The 12,781-nt window shown below is 43.0% G+C and overlaps 2 protein-coding genes across 2 annotated transcripts in view; one reads left to right on the forward strand and one right to left on the reverse strand.

Moving 5' to 3' along the window:
• Nucleotides 1-476, forward strand: part of INTS8 (integrator complex subunit 8) — a 71,226-nt gene extending 70,750 nt beyond the window's left edge. Inside the window, exon 28 of the mRNA XM_075825932.1 lies at nt 304-476. Within this exon, the coding sequence (XP_075682047.1) occupies nt 304-420 (117 nt within the window). The 3' untranslated portion in view covers nt 421-476. The remainder of the gene's footprint in view (nt 1-303) is intronic.
• On the reverse strand, nt 449-12,336 carry CCNE2 (cyclin E2). Its single transcript, XM_075825933.1, has 12 exons — nt 12,248-12,336; nt 10,937-10,972; nt 9,659-9,743; nt 8,179-8,238; nt 7,882-8,039; nt 7,192-7,327; nt 6,154-6,300; nt 5,951-6,046; nt 5,732-5,866; nt 5,032-5,143; nt 4,372-4,529; nt 449-2,697 (listed from the first exon to the last, which is right to left on the reverse strand). Exons 2-12 carry the CDS (start codon nt 10,948-10,950, stop codon nt 2,590-2,592), a joined length of 1,209 nt encoding a protein of 402 aa, XP_075682048.1. The 5' UTR covers nt 10,951-10,972; nt 12,248-12,336; the 3' UTR covers nt 449-2,589.
• Nucleotides 12,337-12,781: the final 445 nt, after the last annotated feature.

Below are 12,781 nucleotides of genomic sequence, written 5' to 3' on the forward strand. Positions count from 1 at the left end.
TTCCTAGATAACCCCTTTAGTTTTTCTGTTTGAGTTGTTTTTGTTTTGTTCTAGTCCCTCTGGGGTACTAAACCAGCACTCATTGAATCACTTGCACTATATACTGCAATACTAATGTCTTACAGTGTATTATGATCTTTGACAGGCAGGGCTTAATAGGAGTGCAAAGATGGCAGGAGATATATATATATATATATATATATATAATTATTCCACCATATGGTATATACATGACAGGAGAAGTCCTCTACATTGACACTTTATAGAGTGAGTGCAGATAAAATATTGTCTTCTCTCTCATAGATAAAAGCTATAGGACAACCTGAGCTCAATTCCAGTAATCCCGAGGACGTGTTACAGCTGGCTGCGCAGAGGCGGAAAAAGACTTTTCTCCAAGCAATGTCTAAACTGTATTTCTGATTCTGTAAATAACTTGTCAAGACAAACATAAATATCAACTGTTTATTTCATACATATTTACACGTTTTGTACAAACATTTGATAAGAGGTGAAAAATATACATTTCATAACATATTTACAAACATACATGTTATTCCCAGAAGGCTGTGGTGTTAAAACTGGAATTCCATAGAGAGCTAAGCTCTGGACGTGACAGTATGACTTAGCAGCATCACATAGTTACAGCTCTGACAGGCACCACAATGGAGGAACACATACTGTAGGTAGAGGTTAAAAAGGCATTCACAATACCAGCGCCCAGTCTATTGCAGAACACTGGAGTGTAATGTTCATAGTCCTGCTAGAAGCTTCAGAAAACTAAACTCATTCAGTATAGGAGAGAATGTGCGATTGTCCACGAACGCCAGGGAATTGCAAGATGGGGGCCAGAATATGGTGGGCATAGGGAGTTATCGCACCTTTAAAGGCTGAGAACCAGAACTATGCGTCCCTAGACCACAACGGGCAAAAAGTTTCTAGGAATGTAAAGGAGGCGGCGAACCTACCCGGACACCAGTTTCTTATTCCACTTGAGCATGTAGCACTCAACCACAATTAAAATAGTTACAGTACATGAACAGATTTAAAAACACAGTATTCTGTAGAGTTTTATAAACTGAGGGAAACCCTGCAGAGAATTGGTCCAGAAATTAAAACCTCCTTTTAGGCCATGTGCAAACACATTTCTGGGACTGTACAATACACTTGAATGAAGTTTGTAATAAATCCATGCACATGCTGCAGAAAAACAACATTTAGATGGATTTTATATATTTTATTTTTTTTTAAGTTGCAAAAACTTCTGCACCAAATTTATCATATACCCGTAAGCCTCATACACACAACTGTGTGCACCGCCCGAGTCCCGTCAGTGATCCGAGGTGAGATATAACATGTCCTATCTTTCCTCGGATCGGAGAATTGGGTCAGTTTTCAGGGACACGATTTACCCACTAGAGTGAACGGGTCCATGAAATTTCGGGTGCCACTCTGATGCCATTAAAAATGGTCCAAGTGGCACAACGGTTGTGTGCATGAGCGGGTTAGTGTGCCTTCATACATATGTGAAATCGCTGTAATCATGGCAAGTGTCATTTGGTCACAACGTGTTCATAGAGGACCCGCACATGTGGAATTTGCTCTGGAAAATCTGCTCCAAGTGGATTCACAGCGGATTTCACCCCTTCAACATTGAAAAAGGGTGAAATTCGCTGTGAACATCTATGGCTGGTACTATAACCTGCAGTAGGTTTTCCATGCACAAATCTGCATGGAGAAACTGCAGCATTGCAGTTCCCCTGGGCAGGGGGCCTAAGGCTAGAATCACATGCAGTTTTGAATCAAAAACAAGTAGATTCAAAGAGGCGATGCATCATTCTTCCAATAACGACCAGCAACTACTTTTCCTATGGTTAATAGCTTATACAGGCACACATTGACATTGTGTAACATTCTCATGCATTGACCAGCATCTTAGGGGAATTGGCAATAGTCCACTCATAAAAACAGAAGGGAATGTAATTACAGTTTAAACATCCCCTTTATCGGACATCGCTGTACGTTACATATAGCCCAACATACAATTAAATTTAAGGAATAAATACTATAAAAAAAAAAAGCAAAAAACCAATTTTCTAGAAATGCAGTCTTGACAAGTGTGGTCTGTGGGGGACAAAAAATTTTTTTCCCCATCCAGTAGCTGGTGTGATGGAGTCCTGCTGGTCAGCACCTCAACCATAGGCATGAATTAAGATTTCGAGGATCCATACATTGCGTTTCCGGGCGAGAAGTCATGGTCGTTAGGATTTTGATCCGAATGACCAACTGGTTTAGAAAACTCCTAAGCTGGCCGTGCACTGGATCCTCTGATGCCATTGTACAAGAATTCTACTATAGTAACTGTATTTGCAAAGTGCCTGCACAAAAGTACATCCATGTTCCCATGCCAGCGAGATGGTGAGGAGCCAATAAATAAGTTACTAAACTACACACTGAAGCACTTCGGCAAGATCACAAATAACTTCCAGAACAAAGATGCCTTTCAGCTCCAGTGCATAACAGCTACAGCGTCACGTAAGCTGCCATGAGGCCCAATGCATAACCCGGGCATTTAGAGAAATTGCTGCAATGTTATAAAGGAGTCTTCTCTGTACTCTTGGGAGGAGTTAAGATGCCACCGACCGACACTGGAGATTGTCCTTCTAATAGAATGGTTTCAGGTTTTACTTTGACATCATCCTGTGGAAGGGAAATTTAAAAAACAAACAAACACGTAAGTCAAAATATCATTTAGATTGTGAGCTAGAAATGAACTGGATATTTATAAGATCCAAACAGGGAATACCCTGTTGATGACCCTCGCACTATCAGCCAGAACAGAGCGGCTACAAGTCTTTTGCTCTGGAGACCCAACACATTGTGCATTATGTGGACAGCTCACCCGTTTCTACAGGCACTGTAGGGTTTGTTTTTTGATGCGCTGCTAAGGAATACAAATATGTTGCCAGGTACAAACACAGAACAGCTGATCAGAGTATTACCTGTTGAGCTTCCTCATGATCAACTACTTCAGGAACGCTCTGAACAAAATAATGATTGTTTCAAGTGTAGCTAAGCGTTTGACAAACTGACATGTCAGAAGTTTGGATTGGTAGGGGTCCGAGACCCCCATCAATTGCTAGAACGAAGCAGCTTCGTGTCTGTTGCGCGCTCCATATACTGTAGGTGTCAGCTGTATTTTACAGCCGGGAGCAGCGATTGCACTGTTCCTGGCTGTTTAACCCCTCAAATGCTGCGGCCAATCGCGACCAAAGCATATGAGGTGTTGAAAAGAAGGGGGGGGGGGGTAGGGAGGTGACTGGTTATGGCAGCCCCTGGGCCTAATGAAAGCCCCCAGGGCTTTAAAAGTGATAATATACTGCAATACGTTTAGGATATAAAAAAAAAAAACACTATATAAAATTTGGTATCACCGTAATCGTATTGAGCCACAGAATAAAGAGAAGTTGTAGTTTTCACTGCACTGAAAGCTGTAAAAACGAAACCCGAAAAACAGTTGAGGAATCAGTTTTTTTCCAACTTCAGCCCGCAAAGAATTTTTTTTCCCGTTTCCCAGTAATTATATGGAACTATAAATGGTGCCAATAGAATCTTCAACTCCTCCCGCAAAAAATAAGCCCTCACACCCCTCTATTGATGGAAAAATAAAAAAGTTAAGTCTCTTGGAATGCGGGAAGTGAAACTCAAAAATTGGCTTCACACAAAAACCTTACAAAAGCATGGTCCAAATGGAAGGCACCACTTTCTTCCATATCAAAATTTAGTTACAGTTTGGACGGTTGAAAAAAAACAAAAAACGACATGTCTATCAAGTTCAACCAAGAGATGGGAACAATTTCTACACATAGGAGCGAATAATTTTTTGTTCTAGGAAATTATCTAACCCTTTTTTGCAGCCATCTACTGTCCCTGCTGTGACGGCTCCTGCGGTAGACTATTCCATAGATTCACAGTTCTCACGGTAAAGAAGCCTTGTCGCCTCTGCAGGTTGAACCTTTTTTTCCTCCAGATGGAGGGAGTGCCCCCTTGTTTGAGGGGGTTTTACATGGAACAGGATTTCACCATATATTTTGTATGTGTCATTCATATATTTATATAAGTTAATCATGTCCCCCCTTAGTCGTCTTTTTTTCAAGGCTAAATAGGTTTAGTTATTTTAATCTTTCCTCATAACGGATTCTCCATGACCCTTATTAGCGTCGTTTACTGTATTATATTTTCAGGATCAGAATTCGCACACAATATCAGGGGGTCTTTGATAATTAACACACAGGATTCTGTATTTATAGAATTCTGATCATTACAAAAAGACCTGTGTGCAACCCCCTTCACCCTCAATATCTGTACACATACCAGCATGTCGAGGTAATTTGTGTGAGTCTGAATATTGTGCCGACCTTCCTCTGAAACCTTCTTAAAAGTCTTCAGTTTTGATGGAGGATTTCTTTGTACCACTCTCATAAAAGGAGTCAACCACTGGACACATTCTGAGATGTTTTCCCACTCCATACCTGTTGAATAGAAAACATAACAATTACAACACAAAAAAATGATATGGGATTAGGGCTTCTACACCATCATCACAGAGCATCCCGTAAACTTGGTCAGCAACTGACACTTAAAATTCAACTTTATATCTCGATAGAACTACGGGTCTAATGACCCAAACTAGCAGCACTGGTCACTAGACCCATGGTCGGAACAAGAAACGTACGCAATCCTTTCTGAGACAAGAAATCATCATCTCTACTTCCTTGCACCTGCTAAGTAGCTGACCCAGCCTGTCCCTCTAAACATGTCCGTACACATAGTGGTAACGGGACGCTCCATGGTTCACCTGTACAAGCTACACAGCACAGAAAAATGGGAGTGCGGGGGGGGGGGGGGGGATGGGGGGGTGCAAATACGCATGCGGTATTGCATTGCAACTGGTACGAACAGCCTACATTTTATGTACAATTTAATATTTTCTTCTCATGTGGTCATCAAATAAAGGTTCCATTTTTACTTTACCTGTAGCTTTGGTAACTACTTCCATGGAAGTAAAGTGGTAGAATGCTGCAGCGGCCAGAATCCTGTACTGGAAATCCAGTGAGGTAATGTGTAGAATGCACAAGTCTAGTAGCTGTAATAGAGAAAAGGAGGGGGGGGTTGGTTTAGGGTATTTTTGGAGGGAAAGGGAGATGAAGCGAGACATGACCTGTATGCACTGCAGCCAATAAGGAGGACACCACAAAATCCCCTGTTCTCAATCATCAGTGTAGAAGAGGCCTAACCCTAAACTACAACTAAGGCGGTTTCCCCACCATGTAGACCACCAGCATTAGAAGCCATATATACACACTCAGACTAAGCTTCTATGGAGTCAAGTTAAGGATGCTTAGGTGACGACCGTGGCCCCAGTCATTGAATTGCCATAAGTTGTTGGCTGTCCAATCTTGGGAAACCACTAAACAATAAGCAGCAATTCCCTAAAATGTTATTACAACAGCTCAGCAGCTTGATTGCAGGTAGACTGCACCAGATTCACTACTGAAATGTAGTCGGATGAAGGATACTCAGGGTTGGGGATAATCCAGTAATTCCTCCCAGTCCTATATGCCACCAGGGTATTCTAGCCGCTGTAGCAATTCCAACAAACTACTTCTTTGGGGAATTGACATTTTCTGTAAAGAGTGCAAGAGAGAACATAAAACTTTGCTTGTGTACTTACTTGTGCTATCTGAATAAACTGTTCCTGGGAATACTGAGGTAATAGTAGTTTAGGGGAGTCTTTGAGAGAGGAGACTTGAAGGAAGAGATTTAACCAAGTAATCGCAGTCACTGGACTTAGTTCCCATTTCAGAGCCTACCAAAAAAAAAAAATGATGAATGAAACCATGAAAGCACACAATAGCGCAATGTCGTACAAGAAACGTGGATGAGAACCTACCTTAAGTATTATTAATTCCATTTCAATAATATCATCCTCACTGCATGCCCCATCCGTGACGTATGCAAACTCATGAAGTTTAGGGGGATAGATTTCCTGTAGGGAGAAAATATAAATCTATAAATATTTGGTTGTGAGGTTTCCTACAGGGGAGTCGATTAAACCTCGTTTAATAAAAGCGTTATTTTGGACATCGCACATACCTCCAATTTAGATGCGATAAACAGGGTGGTGACACCTATAACTTGAAGCATATTTTTGCTGACAGATTTTTGCGTCAACATAAATCTATCAAAGAAGTCTTGAGCGAGGTAGAACGTTTCCCTGTGCAGACTATAAACTTCAGACACCTGAAAGAGGGAAAGAGAAATGAAAAAAACATTTTATGGCAGTCATGTATAGAATTTTTCTACTTCAGATCATAAAAAAATAAATATAAAAAGATTAGGATTGTGGGAAGTTGCATCCAGGACCCCCCCCCCCCCTTACTATTGTAAACACATAGGAGGTGTAGTTCCGGTCTGCAGGCTCTTTAGCATACAAGATACATATGGAATCATAAGAAATTTCCACTACAAATACAGAAATGAGATGAAGTAGTGACAGCACCAGCAAAATACGAGACTACCCCATTAACTAAAGACAACACGTCCATATGCCCTATAGGGCCAGAGAATGGCCAACACATAGGGCAATGCCTAGCCGCACATGGCTTCCCCAGTGGTTAGAGAAGCTGCACCCACAGCAATTTGTTTTCATTTGCAAGGGGTTTTTTGGGAGTGAACCCTCTTTAAGAGTGGTCACCACCAACAGGAGTCAAGTCTTCAGCCACAATCACACATGCAGTTTTCGACTGTTTTCTGAGCTAAAGCCAGAAGCGGAAAAGGGAAGTAAAAAAAAAATCCTGAGCCAAAAACTGCATCAAAATTGTGTGTCTGAGATCCCGGCCTAAATAGGACAATGAAATAGGCCTGGTCTACATGGGACAGATTTTCTGCTGATAATCCTGCAGCAAATCCACAAGACAAATGTGACTCATTTATAATACGCACTTGTGGATTTTGCTTCAGATCCGCAGGTAAATCGGCAACACTAGGATTTCTTAAAATCCCATCCACTTACCTGCTCCTGTATGCCACTGCAGGTTTTCCTGTGCGCAAATACACAGCATTTCCATTCCATGTGGACGTACCCAAAGATTTAACATCTTCCAGTTTCATTAAGTTACATGATAGACTTACCTCTATGAGCCAGTCCAACAGAATGGAGCGCATGTCATCATTCAGAGAGCAGTGGTTTTGTAGCACACGGCTGGAATGAACGTATCTGGACTCTTTACTCAACATTTTCAGCCAAACATCTTTTGAACTGCCCCAACTAAAGAGAAATACAGAAATTATTTTACCTTCACATGATGGATCTTAGTTTTTTTTTGTATTTAGTGGCCCATCCCAACAAAATACAATTCACTTTAAGAATAGAATATCACATCTAAACATTTCAGACACTTCCACATTGCCCTAAACAATCCGATCTCTCTTGCACGCGTCCTACTATGATACAAATTCAGAGGCTATAGAAATGAAGAATTGGTGCTATAGGCTTATGCGGGTATGGATAGACCAGTGCTTATAAGAGTATACATTTCCTCCATTAGATACCTCCCTGCCCAGAAGAGAAGAGACAATCCCAAATGATAGGAGAAAGGATCTCCCAAACGCCAGCATGTGCGCAGACTGAGACCAGTTTCATGCAGCCGCAACACGGGTCTACAGAACGGTCAGAGATCAAAGTCCGGTTCAAGGTTCCCAGGCTTTGGCAGCTAGCCTAATGGTGTATTGTTGTCTTCAGAAAATTATACTGTATTCATTCAACAAAAATAAAAGCAGCTCATGTAGAACATAAAGCCCGGGTGTCACTGAGACCCTCACCTGAGGTCTGGTAAAGGAGATGGACTGATGAAGAGATTCTGGAACCGGTATCTTGCAAACTTTGATATGTCGGGCATGACTGAAATTTCCTTTTGTGGCGTTTCAATGAGAATACACGGAGTCACCCCTCCAGCTGTTGTTATCTGTGACCAGCAGGCCTGTGCAAGACAGTGTACATGTCAGCATTGTGTACCAGCACAACTGATAAGTAATCCGCATAAAATGTAGAATCTACAGGTTTTAGATCATATTTAATGGGGTTCTTATTGTTTATTCGTAACATTTTTATAAAATTACCTGGATCTCATAGTTGTGTCTTTTTGTGTCCCACTGACTGTCATGTGCAGGCTTCACATCCTGTGTTGAAATAAAAGAAAACTTTATTAGTCACATCTTTTCACAACACAGATAGCTGCAGTGCCAAAAGGATTGGATTTACATTGCTTGCTTTTCATGCTATCGTCTAACTTTGGGGTGCACAACTTGCTGCATACTGTGCGGGTCGGTGTGTCTGGCTCTCTAAGGGGCACGGGGTGGTCAACACCACTGTTACTATGTGGCTGGTACGGTTATGGGGGGGGGGGGCTATCACAGGCCTGAGGGTGCTGTGCATGGCTGGTATTCCCTCTTTGGTAACCTTTGAATCCCTCTTTTATTCACTGCTACTTCAGGCCCAGCAATGGGCAGAATGCAGTGTCAGTTTAAGGCATGATTCACATTGCATTTTTGCTGTTTGTTTAGCGTGTTAGTTGGGAAAACTTCCGACGTACATGTTAAACATGTCCATAGAGCTCCATTAGCACAACAGAGGCCAAAAGTGTGACCTTTTGGTCTTCGTCCGTATACTTTTTTTTGAGAGGGTGGAATAGCGTGGTCTACTAAGGGGTGCCTGCAAAATATATATATATATATATATATATATTTATTATACCCTGCGGTATATATTCCTTTTAACATCGGAGCCTAATGTGTAACAGATGCCAATCTCTGGTTAAACGTATACTTCGGGGATCTTCAGGTAACGCTTCGCCAGGGGATTCTGGCCCTAGATAATCCCCTGTTGTCACTGTCCATATATGGTCAGTGACATCAGGGGTTCCCACCATGAGCGGAATCCCCGGCCAGAACGTGTCTGGCGCTCTGGCCATGGATTCCGGAATCTTAAAGCCTCTAATGTCCCCGTCCATAAATGGACAATGATGTCAAGGGCTTTCACAAGAAAGTAATCCCAGGCCAGAGAACTTGCAATGCTCTGGCCAGGGAATCGGTAGGTGAAAGCCCTGACATCACTGTCAATATATGGACAGTGACATCAGGGACTTCCGAACTATAAGTGCTGTGCCCGGTGAAGCCCCTGACGTCACTGTCCATATATATGCGCCTATACAGTGGAATACATCACTACCTTCTTTCGGGTTATCCTCCTGGCATATACCTCCGATGGAAGAACAATAATGCAATGTGAATCAGGCCTTACGTAGAGTGGTACTTTAAAAATGTATTCCAATCTGAGAGATTTATGGCATATGCCCTGACCAGGACTCAAGAGGGACGGCACGCATGCTGTTCTACCAATTGTAGTGTATAGTTGTGGAACTTCCCAAAAGGGGAACCCCCAGCTACCAAACATTCACTGTCGATATGTCATAGATGTCGCAGATGGGGATACCCAAGTTTTATTGCGGCACTTGTACAATCTGACAAATGAGGCCTTCGGACTAGAAAAGGTTGTGCACCCCTGATCTAACCAGTGTCTCTCAGATCCTAGAACACTCACCTCAGATTTTCTTTTCCTTGTAGCAACTGTAGATGGACATTCATTTTCTGCATCACCTTTTCCATGTCGTGCTTGTAGACGGCCACTGCAAGTTAATGGGTAGAAGAAATTTAGCAAAATCGAGACAGTATGGCCAGCTTCACCCCCACCAGATGCCAATATCAATAGCACCTGTATCAGAAGAGTCAGATAGATATATTATATATATACATACATACATACATACATACACACACACACACACAGTGACAGGGTGCAATCATACCATACTCACAGTAAGGCCTTATGCACACAACCGTACAAGTCTATATGGGCCTACTGCACCTCTGCCTGCCTTCAATTTCTATTGGTTTCAATGTGAAGCCAGCAAAAAAAAAAAAAAAAAATTGCATTCTCCTTGGGAGGCCATTAATGCCACAAAAGGGAGATGTCTCCGCAATACTGTCGCGTACAAAGAGCCCATGAGACCAATCTAACCCCAACCCTAAAACTAACATGAAGGACATAAAACATTTGCTTCTATGAAATGCATCTCAGAAAACAAACGTTTGAGTTACACAAAACTTCGCGACAGGTCATCTGACCCCCTTAAAGGCCAGGTCCACATGTAACAGATTTGCGGTGCAGATTTCACACTCAAAATCCACAGCAATTTACAGTATAGTAAAAGTGGATCCACAGGTAGCGGGGAAAAAATCCACATGAAAATCAGGAGCATATTATACTGCATTTGTTATGGCTACACTTGATGTAGACATCTAATGAACCTCTACAGCATGCGTCACCAGGCCAGGATCATGCACGGTGTACGGTTTCACACGGTGTCCTAACATTTCTGTGCTACGGAGGCATGATGTGTGCCATATAGCGCCACCACGATACGGCATGCCTCTATCAAATTTAAATGACAGTATGGGGCCATAGCATACTATGTGCCACGTTATAGATCCGCACAAGACTGATCCATAATACGGCCCTGTGCACGATCCTTAAATCACGTTGTTCAAAACTCTGCGCAAACTTAGATACCTATTAAATTAAGACCATGTTCACAAAGTGCAGATTTTGCATGCATTTTTTTAAGCTAAAACTAGAATTGGATCCAGGAGAGTAGACCTGTAAGGCCTCTCTTTATATATTTCTTCTGTTTAGATGCTGTTCCCGATTTTGGCGGTGTAAAAAAATTAAAAAGCCTAGATCTGCACTGTGTGAACAAGGTTTTACACTTCAACCAAGAACAGTTTTTTTTATTAGAAAGCAGAGAGCAAATTCACGCACCTCCTTCTTGACATTATTTAGAAACGAGAAATAAATCTGAAACAGAGAAAAACAAAACACGGATTATAGTGATGTACATTGGTTACAGGAAAAGAAAATTCTATAGTTTTTTTTTTTTTTTTTACACAAGAGCTACAAACATACAATAGGAAATAATCACACGAGTTCTCACACAGCACTATTTTTCGGGTGATAAGTTTTTCAGATGGGGGGGGGGGGGTCCAGAAGAATTTATTTACACCCCCCCCCCCCCCCCTATATTACAGTATGAGCTCCCATGTATGTGAGTCAGCGATGCTCAGCGGCAGGATGCAGCCTCTAGTGGCAGTGAGCGGTATGACCGTTTATACTGCCAGAAAGAAAAACACAGAATAAAAGATTTCTAATCGATAATTAAAGGGTTAAATTATTGATGCTGGACACACAGGCCCCCCGGTCACAGACTGTACACAGCACCGACTGCACGGAGCCCCAGGGACGACTGATCACCAGACTCCCGCCAAGCCCCGGCTCTACACCCCCAGCACAGACCGAGAGGAGGGGGCACACAGGCCAGGTGCCGGGGCAGAGGAGAACAGAGGGGTCCCCCACCCCCAGTCTATGTATAGAGGGGTGCCCGGGCCGAGCGGGGAAGCCATCAACGTTCCGCGCCAAATTATAGAAAGCGCCCAAGTCTTCCCTCCAAAGCCTGGGGGGCGGGTAACTCACCCGGATTCCTCACACACACCCGACACAAACAGATGGCGTTTACCCGCCACATCGTCACACATTAATATCTATAATAATCGCTGTGTGTGATCCGGGTCATACAGAGGGACATCAGCGCTGCAGCCAGTGTGTCCCCCAATATACACACACCCCAGTACTGATCACTGACACACCAACAACGAGGAGTACCCTGCAATCTAAGGGGGGACTATTAACCCTCTCATTGCCGGGAACACAATTCAAAGCTCAATCCCCATTACTGACACAGAAGTATACACAGGGTCAGTGTCACCCCAAATACTTGTCCCCAAGGTTACGAGCGGGAACTAGACCGGGTCTATCTATACAGGGCAGATCTACGAGCACTGGGATTATAACCACCCCACATCCATCATAAAGTACATGAAATAATCATCAGACATTAATAGCCGTGACTGTGCACCATCAGATGTGAATGAGGAGCAATGGCGCTGCGGCTGTACACGTAATGTACAAGCTGTGTGTATATATAATGTACAAGCTGTATCTATAGTGTGTGTATATATAATGTACAAGCTGGATCTATAGTATACAGGTAGCAGCAGGCCGGTGCCCAGCACTTACCAGTCAGACACACTTGCAGTTGCAACAGCAGCCCGGTTCTCAGCTGATCAGCTGGCGCCAAGCCTCTTTATACGGCTGAGGAGGGGACTGCGCATGCGCAGGGGGGGTAATAAGCCTCCTCCACCACCACTGCTGTCCTACAGGTTGTGTCCCCCTAGTGCCCTGCTGGTCTGGGCTGGGGGAGGGGGTGACATACATACTAATATGGCCTCACCTTACTTTATTCCTGTACAAGGAAATGCAGATGAGTTACTATGTAATGGTGGAGGAGGGGGACAAAAGGAAAATACTACAGCAGAGGGTGCTTTTCTCTTTATTAAAAGACTGACTTTCAGGATGATTGCTCTGCAACTATAAGGCGCTGTTAACCCCTTACATGTTACATTAGTTCATCGTTGAGTTGCCGTGAAACCGTCGTGGCACAGGAAATATTTCACGGCTTAAACCCATATTCAGATAGTTGTAATGCGGCCGCAGAACTGCCCCCGCCCCCCCCCCCGTGCGATTCACACCCTTTCGCGACCTTAAACCCGA

Source organism: Rhinoderma darwinii, chromosome 5 (genome assembly GCF_050947455.1).
Source record: "Rhinoderma darwinii isolate aRhiDar2 chromosome 5, aRhiDar2.hap1, whole genome shotgun sequence".
NCBI lineage: Eukaryota > Metazoa > Chordata > Amphibia > Anura > Rhinodermatidae > Rhinoderma > Rhinoderma darwinii.